Source organism: Camelus ferus, chromosome 30, assembly GCF_009834535.1.
Source record: "Camelus ferus isolate YT-003-E chromosome 30, BCGSAC_Cfer_1.0, whole genome shotgun sequence".
In the NCBI taxonomy this organism is placed as follows: domain Eukaryota; kingdom Metazoa; phylum Chordata; class Mammalia; order Artiodactyla; family Camelidae; genus Camelus; species Camelus ferus.
In genome coordinates, this window is record NC_045725.1 from 15965863 (window position 1) to 15990277 (window position 24415).

At 50.2% G+C, this 24415-nt stretch overlaps 1 protein-coding gene across 1 annotated transcript in view; it reads right to left on the minus strand.

Annotated features, from left to right (window-relative positions):
* The window catches only part of MYO5B (myosin VB), a 233138-nt gene that overhangs the window by 46728 nt on the left and 161995 nt on the right, over positions 1-24415 (minus strand). The window contains 4 exon segments of the mRNA XM_006177898.3: positions 5448-5687; positions 7592-7748; positions 9842-10053; positions 15293-15404. Coding sequence (XP_006177960.3) covers positions 5448-5687; positions 7592-7748; positions 9842-10053; positions 15293-15404 — 721 coding nt within the window.

Sequence of the window (24415 nt, forward strand, 5' to 3'; positions counted from 1 at the left end):
GAAACTGATGCCCTGGCAGAACCTGTCCCTGCTAGGTGCCCAGTCACATGCCACGCAAGTAACAGGCGAGTGGGAAGCACTCCCCCAGGTGCCTGGTGCAGGTACAGAGGGGGAACGGGGTGCAAACTGTAGATGAGCTCGCACAGAGGACGCCCCGAGGACCCAGGGCCAGTGTCAAGAGCTGGTGTGCACAGGGGCCAAGCAAGTGATGCCGCAGCTGAGCGTGTCAGCAGGCAAAGCGGAGAGGAAGAAGCAGGGCTCTCCAAATAACCGAGCAGGCAGTGAACAGTCACTGATTCTTCTTCACTCCAAGGAGAAGAGAGCTATTGGCTAAAACACCAATAAACTGGGGCATCAGGAACCCATCCGTGACTTGTTCACATCAGAAATGAAGCTTCGTGGAAAGCAGCGAGGAGCAGAACAGCAGCCGCTGGACCCAGCACAACACCCTGAAGGCCGTGGGACCTCACGGCTGAGACCCGCTGTTGGTGTCCAAGCAGTACATTTCCTGCACTGATACAGCACAAGGAGATCCTCCCACGGTCTCCGGAAACCTCCCAGTTACAGCCTGATATGCCCTTATGTCTGGTCTGGTGGTCAGCCCTGCTCTAAGTAATCACAAACAAGAGACCCAATTAGGCAGCAACTGTTTAAAAAAACCCAGTGTTGTCTGTACCTCCCACACAGGTTTGGGTCTCCCCGGAGGCTGAAGGTTCTCTGCACAAGGCGTGTGGGGTTCAGGGAGGAAAAGCGAGCTGGACTAGCCACTTTGACTTTGCTCTGCTCTGGGTGTGAAGTGAGGTTCAGCCCAACTGTTACCTCCAGGTAGTACAGCCTGAGTCAGATCACAGGAGAGTGGGGAGGCGGACTGGACTGTGGAGACCTCTAGACGGAGCAGGTGTGGGGTGTGGGGAGAGGCACACCATGCGATGGTGGAGGGGACACAGGCACATCCCATGACCTTGAAAGATTCTCGGGGAGAACTTGGTTGTACAGATCGGCAGATGGTGGCACCCTATTATGGGCCGAGATACCACCCCAGGACTATCACGCAAAGATGTGTCTAGGAGGCCAGCTCTTTGCTTTCACTGACACCCAGGCTGAGGTGAGGCTCATGGATTTTGGGGAGTTAAGTGGCTGGAGCCAGTCAGACCTATGCTCAGTCCCGAGCTCTATCCTGATCAGCTGTGAGCCTATCATGAGGTCATCCCACCTCCCCGTGTCCCAGTCCTCACATCTGAAAGAGGGATATCAGTCACTCCTCCCTCATGGGGTTTTGTCAAGGTTCAGAAAGATGGAGAGCTTCACCGGGGCTGGCACACCATTAATGCTCCATAAAGGGCAGCCCTCTTCATCGTTCCATTCTCCAGGGACCCCTGGGAGAGATGCTCCCAGCTCGGAGCTGGATGCCTGGGGTGTGGGGGGGCTATTCCTGACAGCAGCACTGTGGCAGCTCCTTCTCACCCAAAAATAATCACTGGGGACTCACCGTGGCTGCACATTTTGTGTTCTGGAGGTGGGACTTTAGACAGAAAGACCCCCAGAAGGGCCTAGCAGTTTCCTGTCTCATCCTCATGCTATGATGGCCACATCAGGTGCCCACGGCCGTGCAGCCAAGTCCAGCACAGGGAGTGGCGAGGGGCACTTGCTCCTGCATAGATCCCGGAAACCCTCCCTGCGAGGCAGGCCAAGCTCCCTGGAGCTGCCTCTGTCAGGGGACCTGAGACCTGGCCAGCTCTGTCCCAAACCAGAGAGGACCTTTCCCTGACTCCAGGGGAATGTTTTTTGCATACGGACCCCTGTTCTTCTCGGGCTCCTCAGCCACCCCCAGAGGACACTTACTCGGCGTCTACTGCTCAAGGGCACAGGTCTGTCCTCAACTGCCAACAAGGAACCCAACTGGGAAGGTAACTTGAGACTCTCTGCTATTTGCTACTTTTTCAATAGCTTTTTTTTTTTCTTTTTGGTCTCAAAGGTTTGCTTAGGCAAGATCTTTTTTATTTTAAGATGTTCCCCCACCTGAAGGATATGACATCCACCTGTTCCCCAGTCAGTAACCCCAAGTCCTCTGCCAGCCTCTCCAGCACCTTTGTGTAAACCAGAAAAGGCACCACCTCCAGAGGGACAAGCGTCACAGAGCTGCCCCTCTAAGTGGACACAGCCCCAGGGTGCACGGCTTGAGACAGACGACACCCCTTCCTCAGGGCAGTGCTGCACCAGGGCTCAAGGTCAGGTGGACAGAGTGTGGGCTGGATTTCAGCCCCACTTGTCCCCATAGCCAGCTACCCTTCCGCAGTGCACAAATGGCAGAACTGTACCAAGAGTTCTACAGACTCCTGGGGGAGAGGGAAAGTCACTGTCAGACAGCAGCACCATGAAAAATACCACATTCCACACCTAGCACTAGCACTTACCGCGTGCCTACTGTGGGGCAGGCACTGTCCTGCCTGATTCATGTCTATCACCTCGTTCTCTTCTCACAAAAATCCTATGTAGTAAGGCTGATTAATATCCCCATTTCACAGATGAGGAAATGGAGGCACAGAAGGCCAGAAAGCTGTGACTTGTAACACAATTTTACAAATATATATAGATGCTCTTGTGAATCATAAGTTATTAACTAATGTTTACTGAGTAAATACTAAGTATACTGAATCAATTTGATTTAAAAGGCTACTGACTGAATCCATATGCATGTATCATATTTTTTTCTGATAAAATATATTTAAATATAGCCTTATATTCACAAAGGTCTAAGGAACCTGACCCTCATAAAAAAACTGTAGGCTCAACTGGCTTTCTCACTCTACACATTGTGCTTGAATAAAGCCAGGCTGGTAGAGAACCGAGTTCTTAGATTACATCATTTTGGCTGAAAAATGTCACACCACAGGCCTACACCAGGGACACTGCAAGAAATGGTCCCAGGAACTGTCCGTTTTTACTGTGAAGGATGTGGTTTATTACACTACAGATTACGAAACCCACAGGAAAACTGTCTCAGCACCAGGGACAGCTCCAACCCTCCTGAACAATTTCATTTCTTTTAGCAGCTCTCGAGCGACCTTATTTCCTTCTTTCTGTTTGCTTGGGAACTTGGTGCCAATTTTGCCTCTCGTTGGGTGCACAAAACCTGAACATGAATTTTGAGTGCCAATCTTACCCTGGTTTTATTTTTCATTTTCCTCCTTTGCTGACTTTTGGCAGTGGGGATACTTTAAAAAAAAAAAAAAATTCCCCTGGAGATTCTACAGTGCAGCCTGGAGTTGGGAACAACTACATTAGCCACATCATGGTATCAGTGAATTTTTGGGCTAGAAGTTACTTTAGAGATCTTAGGATAATCCCCTCTGAGGAACTCAAGGCCCAATTAGAGATTTGGCCATAATCCCAAGGTGTCACCACTGGTTGCAAGTGTAAGTGAGACAGAACTCATGGAGGTCCTGCTGGGACTCTGTCCACTGCCCCACGCCGCTCTGACGAATACTTTGGGATGCCTTCACCTAAGTTGTTCCTGACACACGTGTATCCTCTCCTCCTGGCGAAGGAGAACCTTGTGTGTCAGGGGAGCTGCTGCCTGAGTTGTCTCCAGGCATTATACAAAGAACAGAAACCCCTTCACAAAAAGGTCAGCCCCAGCTGCTATGAGATTGCGGCAGAACAAGAATCTCTAAAGTCCTGGTGCCACAGATTTGCTGATGATCCCTCTCATGACAGAGCGCCAAGCATGTTCTTTGACACAGGGTCACACATCCCACTGTAAAATGCCAGACAGTCCAAGGATGATGCCATCTATGAGAATGGACCTAAACAAAGCTCAGCATCGTCCTTGGATTGGGGAATTCTCACATGTCTGAAGAACCTTCCAAGGTGCAGATATCCTAAAATTTGCTTGGAGGTGGCCGAACATTCTCTGGAACCAAAATGCCAAGTTTCAATCCTAGCCATGCTTTCGGACTAGCTGTGTGACCCTAGGCAGGCTATTTAACTTCTCGGGGCCTCAGTTTAAAATGGGAACCACGTTAGTATCTCATAGGGTTGTGGTGAGGATTAAATGAGTTGACACAGGAGAATAGTGCCAGGTACACAGTTGGGCAACATGGGGAGGGGCCCAAGAAAACAAGATCTAAGATCTAACCCGCCTCCTCTCATCACCCTCCACACACAGGGCACCCTGCCCAGGGCGGGAAACACCTGCCACTGCTCACAGATGTTTGCCAAGCAGGAAGCTTAAGGCAAACAGCTCTTTTTAAAAATAGGCCTTTTAAATTTGCTTCTCTATGATGTTTCAGCACGTGGAGTGTAAAATACCAGATTTATTTTTAATTTCTTGAGTCAACTTCAGAAATCAGCAATGCCAATGCAGGGCCCTACGGCTGGAACGCAGGGCAGAGGCAGCTGGGCAGTACATGAGGCTCCTGGCAGGGTACAAAGCTGGCTCATCCCTCTGACTAGACTTTGCTCAGAAGGTTAATGGGCACAATTTGACTATGCAAATGTCTTTCCTGTCCAGTCATCAATAGCCACCATCATCATCATCATCATGATCATCATAGAACCCTTGGCCCTCCTTGTGCTTTCGTTTTTCAAATGGCTGATCCCAGAGACCAGACCTTTCTCTTTCCACTCCCTGATGGTCTGAGCAGGTATGTCTCCCTCCCTGCCTTGACCTACCACAGCAGGCTGACCAGGGTCAGGTACCGAGTGTCCTCCACCCTGCACTGAGCTTTCTGTCCTGCTTCCCACTAAGGAGCCAAGCCAAACAAGACACCTGCAGAACTCACACAGAGAACACAAACACCCAGGGTGACTGACAGTTTCTTCTCGGGAAGCCTAGTCTTTTGCAAGAACAGAGAAGCAGGAACATCTTACTACATTTGGGGTTCTGTTTAGGGCAGCTGGTTTAGGTGTAAAATGGCTCATTTATTTTCTTGCCCTGTTGGGATCCTTAAGAAGCTTACAAAGTGCCTAGAACAGAATAGGTACAATAAAAGCAGTGACCTCCAAGGCCGTGCCTGGTGGCCCCAACTCTAATTCTCACCCTCCACACCCCTCCTTCCCTCCATCCTCTTCTGTCCTTCCTCTGGAGGCCTGTGAAACCCTCCGGGGCACTGCAGAAGCCTGGTCCTGTGGTCATTAAAGCCCTCCATGAGCAAGATAACAGTGAGCCTGTTTTCAACTCTGGGAACCCGTCTTAGCCATAACCCAGGAAAGGACCGACTTTAGTGACATTTGGAGTTAAAAAAACTAGCATCGCCCCACTATGGCTGTGGGCTCAGACAGACCTAGGTTGGAGTGCTGGTTCCAGCACCTTCTAATTCTGTGATCTCGGCCAGGTACTGGATGCCCCTGATTCACAGTTTCCTTATCTGTGAAATGGCCTCACAAAGTCACGCAGGGATCACATGAGAGCTCCCTGGGGAAGCCTCCCTGGGTGGAGCACTGACCTGGTCATCGATCTTCCGCTGCAGTTGGACTACCTTGTTCTCCATGCCCACGTTGAGGCGTTTCAGGTGCTCTGCGGAGCGGGCCTCGATCTTGAGGGCCTTCAGCTCCCGCTTGGCCTTGAGCCTCCGGAAGGCGCACTGCATGACAATGGCTGCGCCCCGCAGCCGCTGGAAGCGCCTGCGAGCCATCCAGCCCCGCACATGCTTCTGGATGATGGTAGCCTTGTGCTCCCTGAGGACCTGACGGGGGACAAGCACACACCTGATGGGTTTGCACGGCAGGATGGGAGCAAGAAGGGCTCATACTGCCCCGGGGAGGTGAGAGCCAAGGTCAGTGACATTCAGCCACCCTAAGACTGAAGGCCTTGGTGACTTTATGAACGGTTGTAACTAGGTTCTGCAGCCTGTGTCCCTACTGGGCATCAGCTGTCAAATTGTTGTTTCTAGTTTATTTTGTTTGCTTTTTACTCATTAGGAAACCGCAGTCTAAAAATCTAAAAGTTGGAGGGGCCTAATGATTATCCAGCTGACAGTCCCCCAATCAACAGATGTGGTTCCCTTCATGGTGACAGTGAACTGGAGAGAGGAAGTGAGATTGCCTAGGGGAAGTCCACATTGGGTTAATGGCTTACAGTTACAACTTGGCTTGTAATTCACTGTTTTCCTTTTTTCCTATCCGGTTAAAAGCCACTCAGAAAATTAAAGCATCAGCGATGTTCTTGCCCTAATGCCCTGCAAAATAAATGTTTGTGGAGTGAATGAATAAATAAACATGCTGAGAGACTTACATGCCCAGCGTCACAGCTCTGAGATGAGCTGGGTTTAAACCTAGTGCCCTGCAAATGCCACCTGCCACGTCCATGGTGACGTCACACACAAGTCACCAGTCTCCCAGGAGTATTCACAGAACCTTTTCCCACTGGCCTGTGTTTCTTCACGTATTGTATTAGGGTGTGTTCCATCTCCATCCTAACCATGTTTGCTTTTTCACTATCATTTAATGCTTTATAGTTTTATTACTTAGAAAATCATACCTTCTCTATCATAAATGAGAAGGTAAGATAGATACTCGTTTTAGGAAAACAAAAGACCATTTCAAATATTTCCTTCCAATCCATCTTTTGTCTTAGCATCGACCTTCAGCTGTGTGTGGATGTTAAATGAGTTGGTGGAAGGGGTATGTCCTGACTTGGGGCTACCTAACTGGGTCATTCAGCATCACTGGACAGTGGCCCAGCTGGGGGGAGGCTGGGGTCGCTCTCCGGACTTCACCTCCCTGGGCTTCGGGATGCTAATCAGTTACATGAAGGGCCGGACCTGATGATGCTTAGTGTCACCCCTGCTCTCAAGTCTGCCTGAGCCCAAGGTGGGTCACCAGGCCCTGCTCCAGCTGACTGCGTGCCCTTGGGCAGGTGACTCAGCTTCTCCGAGCATTTCACAGCTGTTAAAGGGGCACAGCGATATGCACCTTTCCTGTCTGAGATGGTTAATCTTATATGTCAACTTGACTGGCCCGGGGGTCCAGGTTAAGGACTGCCCCTGGGTGTGTCTGTGAGGATGTCTCCAGAGAGATGAGTAGTGGAACTGGCAGACTCAGTAAAGTGGGCTGCCCTCCCCTGTGTAGTGGGCATCTTCCAATCCACCAGGGGCCTGAATAGAACAAGAGGTGGAGGAAGGAGAATTCGCCTTTTTCCTGCCTCACAGCTGAGCTGGGACATTTCATCTCATCTTTTCCTGCCCTTGGACTGGGATTTGTACCACTGACTTGCTGGTTCTCAGGCCTTCACACTCGGGCTGAATGACACCCCTGGCTTTCCTGGGTCTCCAGCTGGCAGATGGGAGACGGGGGCTGTTCAGCCCCCATAACTGCATGAGCCCATTCCTCATGGTAAACTTCTGTGTGAACATACACACGTGTGCACATACACGCATGTGCACACACACACGCATCTCCTGTTGGCTCTGTCTCTCTGGAGAGCCCTGAAATGCTTCACCTCATGAGATTCCTGTCAGGATGCAGGGAAAGCAGGACTGCGAAGTTACTTAAAAAAACTGAGAATGCCCAACATTTATGCTGGTGCCAATCCACCTGCTGCTGCTTTAGATCTGAGCTTGCAGCCTGAGTCCCCAGGGGGGCTACACACCTGGTGGTAGATTCTCCGCACAAACATGCCCCGAGCGAAGGCCTGGATGACGATGGCAGCCCTGCGGACCCTCTGGTAGGCCCGGCGGGCCCTCCGCATGCGGCACTGCTTCTGGAGCACCATGGCCGCCCGGGTCCTCCGCATGTGCGTGGCCAGCCTGTGGAGGGAGAGATGTGGGGGCCAGGCTGGGAGAGGCCTCTAGGCCGCTAATGAACTCAAGCACTCCCACCTTGGCCCTGCCTGGACACCCCCAGGCCAAGCCAACTCTTAGCACCCTTTCCGATCTAGCAAGGCTTTGGGGACTTGAAGGTCAGCTCAGAACAGCAAAATTGGCTTCCTCCTTGCTGTCCACCAAGTCTTCCCACATGTTTGAAACTCGGTCTAAGTCTGATCAACTCTATGGTCCTCATCTGTGCACTCTCCACCTGCAAGCCCCTCCTATGACCTGGGCGGTCCTCAACATCACATGTGCACGCTTCTGTCTGTCCCTGGACCTCAGTGGGCTTGGAGATAGCAGGGGCCGCATCTCAAGCATCCTTGTACCCCCTACTGAAACCCCCTAATCTAGTACCGGGCCCGGAATAGTAGTGCTTGGTTAAGTATTTGCTGAATGAATAAAACCTCCTTAGGCCTGCAGCGACCCCTCCTTGTTTCCTCATCTCCCAGCCCTTTCCGCCCAGGATGCAGTGCACGTGGACACCTACTTTCCTCTTTCATTTCCACATTCCTCATCTCACCCCCCAGGACACACATAAAGTCAGTCCCACACTTTTTACCCTCCTCAAGGGCTTTGTCTGGTGCCAGGCTCATAGCAAGTGCTCCATTAGAGACTCAGAATAGAAAAAGCTAGAAAGGATCTGAAAAATCACCTGGTGCAGCTCCAGGCTGGAGGTGACCCACTCAGCCCGGCTCTGCTTGCTGACACGAGCCTGATTCCCAGTCCAGCTCTCCCTGAACTCTCTGTCCACATGTGGGCCCTGCACACCCACTAGAATTCAAACTCCCTGCGGGGAGAACGCGGGCCAGCTCGGTTTTATATCCTTAGCATCCACTGCCCAGGAGAGAGCCCCCGTGCAGAAAGCTGCTCAGTGATGATAATTAGTGTTGCTACTACTGACAACCCTCTCATTTCTGTAGCTTTTGTTCCAGAGACCATCTCTCAGCTGCTCCCAGGTAATTAACGGCGTTCATCATCTCTGGTTATGCTCGGATAAACAGCCAACGGCAAGGACATGAGGGGGAGCAGGAGCAATCTTCTAACTTTGTGGTACAAAAGGGTGCCTGCTCTGGGCTTGTTTTTTTTTACATTCAAGCAGAGATGCCTGAGCAGCCACTTGTGAAACTTTGGCTTCCCAGTGCAAGGCTTCCTGATAATTACTGTCACTTCTCCAAGGAAATTTGTATTTGCAGAGGTCACTGATTTTTTTTTAATGGAGGTACTGGGGATTGAACCCAGGATCTAACCCAGCGTGCTAAGCATGCGCCTGACCACTGAGCTGTACACACCCCACCTCCCAGAAGTCACTGACTTTGAACCAGAGCCGGGTCCCAAATCTGATGACCTGAGTAAAGGCCCGGTGGTAGGTTTAATGGGGGCCGGTGTTCTCCGCATACGTCTCACTGTAGACACTCACACCGCTTCAGTGCTCCATCAACCCAACGACATCACTTAGGAGGGGGCAGTTAAAGCAGCTTCCTCTGCGTGGTGCTGGGCTGGGAGCCTGTAGGTAGCTGCTTGTGGTCAGACAAGTCTCACCCTCTCCGTGCTGGCTGAGTGCAACAACTCATAGAAGGAAGCTCCCCAGGCTTTTCCAGCCCTAATTACCCAACTCCCAAGGAACTTTGAAACTAGTGGTGTAAATCATGAAGCCGAGTATACGTTAACTTTGACAGAAAGGCTGAATTCGTCTCTTTTTCTAGAGGAAGATTGTTTTACTTAGGAGTTTACGCAAAGGGAAAATGGCAGTTTTGTGGCAAAAGCAGCCAGCCCGAGGCTAGCACTGGTGGGATCGCACAGACCAGGCAAGTCAAGAGACCTGAGAACTAGACTCACTGGCTCAGGTGAGAAGCGCATGAGAGAAATGGGCCCAGCAGCTAGGAGAAAGCTGGACACAGACAGGACGCAGCAGGAACCACTCTAACTACAGGGGCTGAGGGAGGCCAGCCAGCTCAGAGCCGGTCCCTGCCCCTGCCCCTGCCCCCGCCCTCACCACCAATCTGCCACCTTAGATGTGCCCCAGCTTGGCTCACCTGCGGGCCAGGAGTCCTCGGCAGTACCTCTGCAGGGTTAAAGTAGCCGCCCTCAGCCTGCGGTACTTCACCTTCTGCAGCCAGCCTCGGACAGTTTTCTGGATCATGATGGTGGCCGCCCGGAACTTGTCAGCACGAAGCTTCTCGAGGTAGGCCACCTGGCCCGCCCGGAAGAAGATCTTGGTGCGGCCAAACTGGAACTTGTCAGGATCCTTTATAAGGCAGGGAGGGGAACCGGTTCATCATCCGTGAGCAGCAAGGGAAAGTGCCCCACCGCCCCAGTTCCTCTGGTGTGCAACCCCCTTGCCAGAGCTCACATGCCCCTGCTCCACTGACAAACGCTGCGAGTGAGTATGTGCCAGATGCCGAGTCTGCCCCTGCTAGTGGTCAGACACTGGAATGCAGCAGGGAGAACAAGTCCTGCCCTCAAGCAGCTGACATCGCGGTGAGGGAGACGGACAGGCCAACAGGGACACAGGACGTTTTCAGGGAGTGGTGAGGATTATGAAGACAGTAAACAGGGGGCTGGCTGGAGGATGGGATGCCAGTGTTTAAATAGGCTAACCGAGGAAGGCATTTCCAGGGAGGTGATATTTGAGCAGAGCCCTGAATGAGGGGAAAGGAGGCAGGCACAGGAGATTATGCATATATTGCAAATAACCCCCAAACACATTTATTTGGTTTCTAAGTTGTGAGATTTTTTGTGACATTTCATTACTGTCTTTTATTACATCTATTTAGGTTAATTTTTTTTTTTTTTTGGTGAGGGGGCAGGTAATTAAATTTATTTATTAATTTTTTAAGTGGAGGTACTGGGGATTGAACCCCAGGATCTCATGCATGCTAAGCACACACTCTACCACTGAGCTATACCCTTCCCTGAATATATTTAGGTAAAAATCAGTTGCCCTTCCCTGCGCTCACCCTGGTGGGTGAGGGAAGACGACCAGCAGCGTGCGTGTGGACAAGCCTGGGACAGAACACGCCTTAGGGAGCCCAAAGTAACCGAGCACTCTCTGTAAATAAACTTCATCTAACTGCCCACTTGGCATGAAGACCATAATAGGGAGGAGATAATGAGCCAAGGTCTGAAGAAAACACAAGAACATGTTTCACGCTGACAAATGGCTCTGAGATAACGCTGAGTCACCACTCTTCACGGCTGAGCCCCACACGGCTAACAGGAACTTAGTTCTGTCTACAGGGAAGACAGGCTGCCTGAGCCGTGGCTGAGCTGGGACACGGCGTCTGGCTAGACTGTCGCTGACTGCCCCCTCCACGGCCAGGCTGCCTGGTTCTCATCTCTGCATCTGCTCAGGGCCCCCAGCTCACGCGGGAAGGCACAGGGGCCAGACTAGGGAGAGGAGCTTCGAGGCAGCCGAGGCCTTGCCCTCACCACTATCCTGCTGGGGAAGGAAAGGGGTTGGGAAGCAAAAGGCGGTGCCTCAGCCCTCACAGTTGGGGACAAGCCTGGCTGCTAGGGCGTCAGCAGAGCCAGGACCTGCTGCATCCCAGGAACCATAGTACACAGGTTCCACTTCCTGTTCTGGAAAAAAAATACGAGGGAAAAGGCAATCTGGTCTGCAAAGCCACTGGTTTTTTTTTTGTTTTTTGTTTTTTTACAAATAAGTATTTCTCTGAAGGTCCCACCTGCTACAACTGTCACCACCCACCTGATGGCTGCAACCTTACCCCACGTGTCTTGAGTACTTCCCCTGCGCAACGCCTGCTTTCTGTAACCCTGAGAACTGACTCTCCTCCTCACATACCAATCAGAGGTCCTCCTTTGAGAACCTCTCTCCAATAATCAGAGACCGAGGGAGTAGAAAGGAAGCTTAGCAAGTGTGAATGAAAAATAATGCAAGCCACATCAGTAAACAAAGAATGCTGAAGCCATCAAGTCATCAGCTGCTGCCACCACCCCTCAGTGAAGACAGGCAGGCAGCCCGGCCTCTGCAGCTTGTGGGGACTCAGAGTGTGAAAGGACAGGACCCTGGCCCTAGCTAGCTAGCTGCTTGTCAAGAAATGATTTCAATGAGCCCAAACATTTGCTCCTTTCCATACACAGAAAAGCACTAAATTCTTAAACTTGAGATGTCTGGCTTTCTTTAACAGTAATCTTTAATGTTCCGACTACCTGGTCTTTGTTGTAAAGGTCCTATATATCCTGGCTCCTTTCCTACCTCTTCAGAGCAGTCCCTCAGAGCGATCTGAGAGGCTGTCATCCAGGGGTCGAAGTGGTTCAAGTCCTCAGAAATGTCCGCCGAACAAAACATAACTCTCAACTTCCAGGCTGTGCATTTATTTCAGTCAACACAAGCCATCCCAAGCCACTCCTTTTATTTCACAGATGCCTAGAATGGTGAGGTGACTTGTTCAAGGTCTCACTGAAAAGATCAAGGAATAGAACCGAAGACCCCAGGACTCCCAGGCCAGAGGTCTCTTCCTACACCATGCCCTTCTGTAATACCATCTCCTTTCCGCACTTCTCACCTACACGGTTCCTTATGCTCCCTGGGTTCCCAGTGGACGCTTGTTAATAGCCCCTTCACTGTCAGGATGAAGGTTCAGGTTTGCGTGACGGCCAGGCTCTGTATGATTCCCTCCTGTGATGTCTATCTAATCACACTAGGTAACTGGTAGTCCTGGAGGGCAGGGCTCCCCGGTGATGCTCTTTCATAATCCTCACACTGACCACTCCAGGTTAGAGTACAAGGAAGAACTCAACATGCATTTGTGAAGTTAAAGAAAAAGACAAATTCAGGCTAAGGAGGAAGGCATTCCTCCGATCCTTGCTGTTGGAGACTATCACTCATGCGTAACCTGACACAGCCCCCTGGCTGCCTCCCAATGAACGTGGCCGTAAAGTGCCTATTGCCCGGCCTACATGCCACCCTCGTCACTGCTTCTCTCCTCATCGCTCTGTTCCAAACCGTACTCAGCACTTTCTTAGGCAGGGCAGGAGCTGGCGTGTGCCTACCTAAGCTAACGTGTGGCTTTGCTGAGTCTCAGCTGCTTCAAGTTCCAGGTCACTTAGCATGAGCACTAGGAGCACTGGTGACTAGATGTCCCCCCCCCCCACCAAGGGCAAAAGTCAAAAAGGAGAAAATACAAGATCTCCAGGGAAGTCTTGAAGCACTGATCCCTATTCCATCTCTTGGAAGGATAACGGTACACAGTGACATTCATTAATCGGACTGGCTCAGTGGACAATGTGGTTTAGACTATGGGGGTTTCTGAGCCAGTATACCTCTGCACCTTAGGCAACTTATATCAGCTTTCTGTGCCTCAGTTTCCTCATCTGTAAAATGGGGATCATGTTCGTATTTTTCTCATTGGCAATGCAAGGATGAGATGAAGTGTGTGAAGAAGCAGTTAGAAGACTGTCTGACTCCTACCAAGTGCTTCATAGTCATTAAGTGAGCCACTGGTGGCAGGTTCCATCAGGACAAGTTCATCTGTCACCTATGTAGCTACCTGTGCTAACTCAGAGCTCCTGTGTCGACCAGTAACTGTGCTAGGAACACAATGACACTAGGATTCTTGTCATTTACTTGTTCACAGTCTGGTGGGATGACAAACCCTCAATTACCATACAAAGGACAGAAGGCAATAATGGAAGACAGAAGCTGAATACTGTTGGCCAATGACTAACTCCAGCTGGGAGGCCAGGAACAGGCTTCACAGACCAGAAAGCATTTTAGAGCTCACTCTAGAAGGAAAGCAGAACCCAGCCAGCCAGACAGGTGAAAAAGGGAAAAAGCATTTCAGGCAGAAGAAACAGCTCATATCCATAGACTTTTTAAGGCAATTCACTTGTTCATTCACTCATTCCACGAGGGTTTGGTGAGTTACTTCTATGTGTCAGGCCTAGTGCTCGTAACGAGGGGACTGTCCTCTGCACGAGAGAAGACACACCTGGAGCACAGGACAGCACGCTACGGGCTCAGGGAGAGACACAAAGTACTGGAGCTGAGTGCTAGATTGAGGAAAGCAGGGGGCAGAGCCAGCAGGTAAGCTGGGCACTGATAAGCAGGTGGGCACCTCGCCAGGGAGAGGGGAGGCAGCTGAGCCATGCAAGGCCCCGTGGCTTGAGCTGCACCCAGGAGAGCCCCCGGGGCAGCAGCATCCTGCCCTGTTAGCGGGTGGGGAGCAGAGTGGGGGAGGCGGAGTCACCCAGTCTAACCTGGGCCCCTCCAGAGTACCCTCTGTCTGGGAAGCAGGGGTTCTGCTGAAAGCCTGGGGAAATCCAGGGAAGGGAGAGGAAAGGAAGAGTGGAACTAGGGCCCTGGACAAAGGAGAAGACAGCCCCATGGCAGGGCGGGCTACGTGTGAGCCTTGACCACAGTAAGAGGCCAGCTCCGGTACCAATAAGGAGAAATCTGGACGCTCCATGTCGACCGGAATCAGCTGACTGTGCACAGAGATTTTCTCACCCGTGAAAAGGGAGATGTTGAACCGTAGAGACCGAAAGACGCACCACAGCAAAAACTGCAATTAACCAGAGTCCAGATAACCAATCGCAACCTTCACAATTACGGAGACCGTCACCCTCTTACTCTCGACTGAATACTTAGCACAGCTTCCCGCACTGTCTACAGCAACGGACTTGAGCGGCTGAGACAACGCTCAGAGGGTGACTGTATCACTTCCACAAAGTAACACACAACCTGAAAAGCTGATCATCTGGCAGTGAGCTACACTCCAGATGAACAGATTTTCCTAGCAAAATAGTACTTGAAAATTACAATTCTTTGATGTAATTCTCTTACTTGCTTAAAGGAAAGATTTTTGATATAATTGAATCCTTTATTGAGATCATCAGGTATCATACTCCACCGTAATTCCTGAATACTCTTGAAACTAAGAAATATGTAAGGATCTGCCCCTCAACAAACTACCCCCCACCAAGAACTCTGCGTTCATAGTTCCCCAGTCTCAAACGTCAGCTATGAGTTCAGACTGTTTCAATTAAAATGAAATCCACTGTCTTATTTACAACAAGAATCTGGGGGCGGGCCTAGAGAGGAAGATACAGGAAGGGCAGCTATCCTCCCCTCCAAGGCTGTGCCTGAGCTCCAGATCAGGGGCCCTAGGTGGTGTACTCGGTGCTGGCAGGTGGGCTGAGTGGTGGAGCCTGAGGCTTTGGAGAAGCCAGAGATCCCGGCCAGCGGCTTGCAGCCAGGAGTGGCCTCGTCATGCCCCCTGGTGGGCTGCACAAACAATTCCATTTTCTATGTGAGCTGAGATGTGGGAAAGGCTAGTTCTCTAGAACGGTGAAGGGGCTTTTCCTTTATAGTCACTGGTGTGGGAAAATGGATTAACATCTCAGTAACAGTGTCAGTAAGAGGAAGACCAGAAAGGCAGTTAACCGTCCCCACCCACCCAATCCTCAGGGCATAGTGGTTAAGCATTCCTGCAGCCTGGCAGCCATGGACAGGCCCAGCTTACCTTGACCAGGCTCTCCAGCACAGACCTGCAGGCGGCCTTCTTGTCTGCGCCAGCGAGCTCTCTCTTCTTGATGAGCACCCGATACCGGTTGAAGAAGTCATGGTAGGCCCACCTGGAGGGAAGACAGGTGCGTCAGGGCACATGCCCAGCCTCTCGGCCACCCCAGAGCCATGGGTGATCTCAGACAGTGCCCCCTGGGGTCAGTATTTCTAGCACAAAGCCCTTTCTCAGAGCAGCAAAATACGTTCTGGGGCATTTCTGTGCTCCCTCAATGCCCTCTGAGAACTGCAGTGTGTAGTTTTATTTCAGAATTGCGGCTGGAAGACCTAAGGGAAAAAGAAAAGTTTTGGAGGCTCCCCTGGGAGGACTGATCAGTGGCAGAATGGCTCACAGGGGGTTTCTGCCCCAAAGTGTGGAGCTCCGTCCACTGCTGCTCAAGTAGGGGACCTTACCTGCAACGCAGCTGGGTTTTTAAATGTGGATTTTCTTAGAAAACTAAAACAGCTCATTGAAAACTTTTTTTTTTTTTAATACAGAAAAGTATACGTGGGCAAATAAAAAGAGGCCATATCCTGGAGATAGCGCTGTTCACACATGTTATATAGTTCAGAAGTACTTTCTCCCCAAAGCAGATTTTGCTTATAATCCCGCCCACCCCTGATCATTAGGGTAATGCAGGCCCACTGTAAAGGAAAGGTCCAGCAGTGCCCAGAAAATAAAGAGCACTTGTGAACTCACTGCCTTTTAAGTAAGTGCTGTTCCTCTTTGTTCTGGAAGGAAATCATTAAGAGAGATTTCAGTTTATCCCTTGGTCTCTGAGGAGACCTCTTTAAACAGATGCAGTCTTTTCAATGAGCAAGGATTTTCTAGGCCGGCTCTGCCCCCTTCTTGGGAAAACTGCCTCCTTTAACAAAGACACTCATACTCTGACCCTTCTGGCCTCTCATCTCTGTTTTCAGGGGACGCTCACAACCCCCTCAAGGAATCTCATATTCTGTTGCGGTACAATGTCGCCCAAAGGAGACTCTGAACTTCCAGTGTAAGTCCCTCTGAAGGTGGATTCAGCCCATCCATCCCCAGTCATTCCATGTCTTTGAGGCATCAGGAGATGCTATGCACACTCTGTCTTCAGGGACACATGCTGTCCACGTCGCCCATTTGGAAACCACTGAGGTGCTGCCTTGAGATTGTCCGTTACTATTTACCATCACCTGTGGCCTTGCTGAGTGACTGTCCAGTTATGCAGATCATCTCCCTCATTCTGAAGTATCAACGAGGAATAAATGGACTGCGTCTCTTCTCCTGGAGAACATTTACTTTTAAAAGGGGTCCTTTAGAAATTTTATCCAAAGAAACAAGAACCGTGGAATACCAGGTACCACTGTGGGCAGTGGACTAATGTGCTGGGAAGCAGGTTCTAGAACTCCTCTCCTCGCCCCCGACGGTCACATGTGGTCCATGGGTTCCCCTTTCCATCCCAGGCCACGCACCTGTGCTCCCTGGGATGAGAAGGAAAACCAGGGGACCTCCCTACCTCCCTATCTGCCTCCGTAAACACTGTGCTGGCTCCGTGGAAGACGTCTAACACAGCTATGGGCTCAGAGAAGGTGCGAATAACAAAATGGCTCTTATTCCATCTTATTTTTTTCTCTACATAAAATCGCTTGTGCTACCTTAGTAACAGCTTTACTGAGATAGAACTCACACCCTGTGAAAATGTACCCTTTTACACTATACAATTCAATAGCTTTTAGCACTTTCGCAAAGTTGGGCAACTATCCCCAATGTTGTTTCAGAACATTTTCATCACCCTCCAAAGAAACCCCACCATCAGTCACTTCCATTCTCCCCTCCCCCCGGACCCTGGCAACCACTAGTCTACTATGTTTTCATGCTTCTTAAGCCTCTTGCCTTTTCCAGTGGGCTGTGTCTGTCACAAATGCACCAGCTCAGGGGAATGACAGCATCTACTCTGCTCAGACCTGGGTGTGTGAGTGACTCTGCTCGACAAGCTCACAATGTGTGTGGTTCCCTTCAGGAGGGGATGCAGAGGGTCCTGGAGCCCTGGAGGCCTCTGTTTTAGGGACTAGGAAGGGGTTCCTGCCCCTGTGCCCTTGGGGACCGAGAAACAAACCTACCTAATTACTGGCCTAATCTAACAGGCTTTAAAAATGGAAACTGTTCAGATTATTTGCCCAGCTAAATGCTGCTTCAATTATTTCAATCAGAAATGTCAAGAAAACTCCTGAGCCCTGACAGATGTAATACTGGCAGCCCAGGAACAGAGAGCTAGGAGGATAAGCTGCCAATCAGATGTGGGTTTTATTTTTAATCTGTGCAAAGGCCATTGACTTTTTTCCAGGCTCTTTCTGCCTCAGCCCCCAACTTTTAAATATAGACCCTCTGTCTGCGGATCCTTCCACATCTGGTAAGATGGATTTGGGCAAAAATCAATAAGAATGAGAAGCGTCCCGACTCCCCACACCCACCCTTGGTGTTTCACCCTGGTAATGCAATCTGCGCTGCCGGCCCGGTGGGGTGTGGACTCTCCCTTGAAAGTGGCTCGCCACTTCCTGTCCACCTTCTGCATTTCAGTTAATTGTGTGCTCGCCTGCCTTGTTTCTCCCTAGGAGCTTGCAGTTTCTCTAGGGGAAATAATTAGAGCAGCATTTCACAGGGCTAAAAACCTTAAATGCTTCTAATTTGAAAACCTCTTAACTGCTGACAGTTCCATAACCCAGGGAGGTTACAGGCTCGAGGACATTACCAGGGAGTAGGAGATGTGACCGCAAAGGCATCAAGGCCAGCAGAGAACAAGCCTGAAGCAGGGAGGCAGAGAAGGCCACTCTGACGCTGGCCAGCCGTGTGACCTTAGGCCAGTCACAGCCTGGCCGCCTCACCTCCCAGTCTGCAAAATGGAAAGGACATCACCCACCTCACGAGCATCTCCCAACGCTTCCGCAGTCAGTGAGCTCACGGATGTGGAGTGTTGGGAAAGCTGCAACACTTCCTAAAGATCTGAGTTACTCTCCCGTCCTGCCCAAGCCCTGCCCCTTTTCTTAGAAAGGAAAGGCTTCCTCAGACCCCTGCACCCAGGTGAAACCTACAGTGGAGAAGGCTGCAGGAAGCATCCTGTCCCTGGAGAAGGGCCTGGGCGGCCCCTCCCTCACCAGGCACCTCTGTGGGGTCTGGGCATGTGCAGGTATCCTTCACTGAAGGACCAGATCCAATGTGGGTTCCCTTTTCTGTGGACCTCTGTGCTCTGTGAGTTAAATCCTCATGGGAAAGGCTCTCCCATCTGTAAGAAAACTTTCCAAGTGAAGCTAAACAGAGTATGTGATTTTTTCCAAAAGGAGAATTTCTTTAAAAATTGGGGGGGGGGTGGAATTAGGTTTATTTGTTTATTTTAGAGGAGGCACTGAGTATTGAACCCAGGACCTAGGGCATGCTAAGCATGCACTCTGCCCCTTGAGCTATATACCCTCCCCCCTCAAAAGGATGGAGGATCTGGACGGAGGTTTCTGTGACCATGTAAAAGGCGGGAGAGATCACTCACTACCCACACAGGCACCCAGGATTTCCCCTGGGCTTCGTCACCACCATGGAAGCTCTCTCTCACAGCATTTTACGTACTCCTGTCCCATGTGGAGCACAGAGATTTCTGCCTTGTTTTACGGATATTTTTAATACATGTGTTAGCTTCTCTGCCGGATGTGAGCCTCCTTCCTCCAGGCTGCTGTTTTCTGATACGTTTTTAAACCTCCCAGCACCTACTTCAGTGTCTTTACACACAGTCGCTTATTTTTAAAAAACCAGTCTTTTCCTGACTGGCAAAATGATTGGAAGCCCAGCAGTTAAACTTTTCTACCAGAGTTTCTCAAGGAGGGCACAGCTGGCTCTGTGGCAGGACGCTTCATCAGCCTGTGGGACAGTCCCCTCCCTGACACAGGACGCAGGGCACCTCTGGGCTATCACCCTCCACCCCATTCATTACAAAAATCTTCATCACAGAACACAGTTCTAGACCAAGAAACCTTAAGAACACTGACCACGACATCATGACTGCCACCTGCCTCTGCCGTGTGACTCCATCACTTCCTTACCCCCTCCCACCCTCATCAGGTGGCCTGGAGATGTCTTTTTAACCAACCCTGGGCCTGGCTGTGCTTCCGTTCCATTTCATACTCGCGGTGGGAGGAGGGCCCATCCTAAGTCTATTACTGGGCCCCAAGTGTGGGCCTAAGGCTGGGCGATACAGAGTTGCGGGGACCTCAAGGACAGAATTCTCGCTCAGCCCTGCTCTCCCTGGATTCAGACTCGCTGGACTTCGATATGACGGTTCCTCTAGAATAAAGGCCTGCCTCCTGCTGTGTGCCCCTGGCCTGCTGGGGGGCAGGTGTGCCAGGCGAGCAGAGTAGGCCCCACTGTGCAGGGGAAGGCCAGGACCCGGGATTGCTCTTGGCAAGAACAGGGGCTGCAGAGGCAGCAGGCAAGGCTCGAAGGAGACAAACCAGGGCAAGAGCTCAGCAGAGCCCGCCCGTCAGGAAAGATGCTCCCCCGTCACAAGCCCCTCAGGCCTCAAGACGTAGGTGGCGGTTACACTCCTGTGGATGGTGGAGCACACACAGCAGGGTGGTGTCCTGCTTGACTGAGTTCCCATCTGAAGCCCAGTCCTGGACTTAACGTCTAGCTGTGGGAACAACCCATGAACACGCCTGCCTGAGCGGCCCCATTGGGCCAGTGTGAACAGATGGGCTGGACCGGCCGGGCCTGGCAGCGCTCCGCCTCCCTTCTCCCGGACGGGTTTCCTCATGTGGAGACTGGCTGGTTTGGACAAACTGAGTTTGCGGGTCAGAGGTGTTTAGCCCGGCTGTGGTGCCCACTAACCAGGACCAATGGACTCTCTCTGGATACTGAGCTGTGGGAACAGTTTTTCTTATGGCCACCAAGCACCATACTCTTCTCTTATCCCTTTTGAAGAAACAAACCAGAAGAGAAATAAATGATGTTGGAGACAGGAGTTTTCTTTGGAACTGTATCAAGGATGGACACACTTTTCAAAGGGACACAAGAGGCCAGAATCAGAGAGGAGAGGGCACTCTGTAGAAGACTCATAAGTGAAGGCGTCCCTAACCTACAGGCACCTGGTAGGAGGGCTCCACCCCTTTCTGTCTGGGAGGGTTTAATCTGATCACTTAACTCTTATGGGATTTATTTTGTCATCCTAAAATGGATGTGATAAACCCTTATCTTGTCTACCTTAAAAGAGTGAACATGATCTTTTCAACAAATGGTGCTGGGACAACAGGAATCTGTATGCAGAAGAGTGAGGCTGGACCTCCACTTCACATTGCACACATAAATCAACTGAAATGGATTACTAAAACTATAAAACTCTTAGAAGAAAACATAGGTATAAATCTTTCTGATCTTGGATTGGACAAACAACCAAAGGAAAAGACAGATACACTGGACTTTGTCTAAACTTAGCTTTTATGCTTCTAAGGACACCATCAAGAAAGTGAAAAGACAGTCCACAGAAGGGGAGAAAATATTTGCCAGTCATGTAACTGATAAGCATCTATTATCTTGTTACGTAAAGAACTCCTACAAACCAATACCAAAAAGACAAATAACCCAATTAAAAAATGGGCAAATGATCTGAATATACATTTCTCCAAACAAGATATATGAATGGCCAATAAACACATGGAAGGATGCTCAACTTCATTAACCATCAGGGAACTGAAAATCAAAATCACAATGGGATGGCATTTGACATCCACCAGAATGGCTACAAAAAAAAAAAAAAAAAAAAAAAAAAAAAACAAGTGCTGGTAAGAATGTATGTAAATGGGAAGCCCCATCCATTGCTGCCAAGAATGAAAAATGGTGCAGCCGTGGTGAAAAACAGTGGCAGCTTCTCAAGAGTGAAGAGCTACCATATAACCCAGCAACCCCACTCCTAGGTAAATAGCCAAGAGAAACAAAAATACATGTGCACACAAAAACATGTGCACGAGTATTCATAGAAGCATTATTCATACTTGTTAGGAAGTGGAAATAACCCAAATGTCCATCAGCTGATGAGTGGGTAAAATAAAATGCAGTATATCCTTCCAGTAAAATAGTGTTCAGCAACATAAAGGCATAAAGTTCTGATAAATATCTGCTACCAACATGGATGAACCCTGAAAACATCATCCTAAGTGAAAAAAGCCAGACACAAAGGCCACTTATTACATGCTTCCATTAATATGAAATACCCAGAATAGGCAAATTTATATAAAGAAAGTAGACTGGTGCTTGCCAGGGCCAGAAGGATGGCGAAAGGGGTAGTGACTACTAATGGGTACAGGGTTTCTTTGGGGGGTAATTAAAATATTCTGAATTAGATAGCAGTGATGGCTGCACCACTGAAAATAATGAAAATCACCAAACTGCATACTTTAAAAGGATAATTTTATAGGACATGAATCATATCTCAATTTAAAAGTCAATGTGATGAACAAATGACATGAGGTTTGTGGGGGGGGTCTTCACAAAGTAATTCACAAACATCAGATTTGTCATCATTACTTCCGCACTGATACTCATGGGTAAGTTCCCATGCAGAGGTGGCAGGGCGCTCACCCACCACGGACACCCCATATCTGCCTTCCCCCTTTATCCCTTCCTTATGTCCCGGGCCTCCCAGGGGAACACAGGCTCACACTCAGAGGTAGCCCTGGGTCTGCAGGTCCTAAGCTTTGCTGCGGAGAAAGGGAGACAAAATCCTTCCCCACTGGCTCTGAGCTGGAGCTGGGACATGAAGTGAGGACAGAGGAAAATCTAGTCAGTCTGGGCACTGCCCACATACGACCACAGGACCGGTTTACCCGTGACCAGCACTTGCCTCCAGGGAAGAGCTGCAAGGCTGGATGCATTTAAAAATCACTGGGAAACACTGACAAAGGCAAATGTACAAGTCTGGGGTGGGGAGGGGGTTCCTGCTTTCTGAAACATTCCCACATGACTGTGACGCACAGCATGGTCGAGAGCCTCGCGTCAGACTCTGGTCCAAGGAAATGAGCGCAGGGCTCGGGGTGGGAGGTGGGGGCAGAGCTAAAGGCGGTTAGAGCTGAGAGAAACAGTTATTCCCTCCAAAATAAGTTCTATGATTGTCTTTCCCGGGGGGCTTTTTAAATAACAAGGCAAGCAAGCATGTGTCTGTTTAATCACGATTGAACAGGAAGGAGAACCAAGCAATTTCTCAAGCCTCCATCTAGTTCTCAACCCTCTGCTATTCAGTCCATAAGGGGCAGGCGGATAGAAGTTGGGGGAGGAATGGCAATTTTTCAGAAAGCACCACTGAGCTTTACTGAAGTGAAGAGCAGACGAAGTGAAGATTTATGATGATTTTTTTCCCCTAAAATATAAATAGTGCATATTCAAGCAGTGTCCCCGCAACACGCTTGTTTTGGTTGAATGGAATCGGCTTCATAATTCCTCCAGGACACAAGGAAGAGGGGCACAGACGACTCCACAGGCCTAAGACACATAAGAGGAGCCAGGAGCCAGGTGCTGGTGGACGAGCCCGCCTTCCTGGACGGTGCATTAATCACAGTGCTTTACGTACGTGATCATGGACATATTTCTTAGCCACTGCAGTGCATCTCAAATTGAATGATATATTTTCATTTTAAATCAGACTCACAGAGGGTCATAATTCTTAGGGAGGATAAAAATAGATAGGTATGGTGAAGTCTGCGGCTGGGGTGAGGAAGCACCAGAGAGTCGCTGCCAGCCTGCATTCGCCCTCCCTGGCTTGGTGGAATTTGGGGGCATTGGGCCTAAGTTAATTTCGCAACAGGGCTAAGAGTTCCACACCCAGGGAGTGGATGGATGCAGGAACTCGGCCTGAAAACCCAGCTGAAAAGGGATGCTTTCTACGTGGAAGAGCCCCCTGGACATTTCATCACAAGTCCCTGCAATCCTGGACCACGTGTCATCTTTCCCTTTGCCATTTTCTTCCCTGTAAAGTGATACCTGCCCCTCGGCCACTGAAGTAGGGGAAACGCAGGAAAACCTTTTATAAAAGTTGTTATTCCCCTAAATCAAAGAAGCCATTCAAGTTTCCTTTGGAGACAGCTGTGCAAAGTTGTGGCTACCGGACAAGCTAATGCAAGTGAACTCACGCGGCTGTGTTGAGTCTCAGGAGTCAAGGAAGGTGAATTCTTTTTGTGATGACCCCAAGTCTGCTCAGGTCCTCTGGTCCCACTAAGGTCTCCCCAGGTCAGGTCAACAAAACGACTGCTCAGCTCTACACTGAGGGAGCTCATGTGACACTTGTGTGTTTCCTTCAGTGGCAAACACCTTGACAGGCACACAGTACCTATTAACTCTCACTCACTTTATCCCCAGACACAGCAGACACACACCAGCCTCCTGGACGAAGCTGCCAGGTAGCATTTCTTTTTTAACCATGAGGTCACTCCACGCTGTTACCACGGTTGGCAGGTACAGAGAGTTAGGCAATGTGCAGAGTCAGAGAATACAGGTATGGGGGCTTGGCCGCACAGACCTTCCCCCTCATCCCGTCATCCTCCAAATAAATGCCACCCGAGGTGCTGCGGCTTGGTGGTGGGGAGAGGTTAGGATCCAGCTGAAACAACATGGACGGTTCAACTCCATCTCAAAGCTAACAGAAGTGCCACACAGCGATGATGCCTCTTTCCAAAAGTTAGAATTTCAAGTGACAGTTTGGGGAGGGAATTCTCTCTTTGACCCTGCAGCAAAATCTGCTAAGACAGCAAATGTTAGCAGGATGTGGAAGGCAGGGTTCTGGATCTAATCCCAGCATGTGATACCAGAAAACACCAGCCTTTCTTTCCTTCCCTGCATTACCTTTCCAATACGTTGCAATTACAAAAACAAAAGGTACAGATGCCCTTGTAATCCTCTGCTGGAAAGAAGTCTGAAACAATTAGGGAGGAAGGGAAAGACAGCCAGTCAGCTGTTCCGTAAGAGGCCAGCAAGTCTGTGGGCATCTCGACCTCCCTGGCAACTCTGCCCGCAGCCAGGTGGGACGAGCAGCCGGAGAAGTGGCTTTCTGTGTGGGTGGAAAGACCTGGAGGGAAGGCA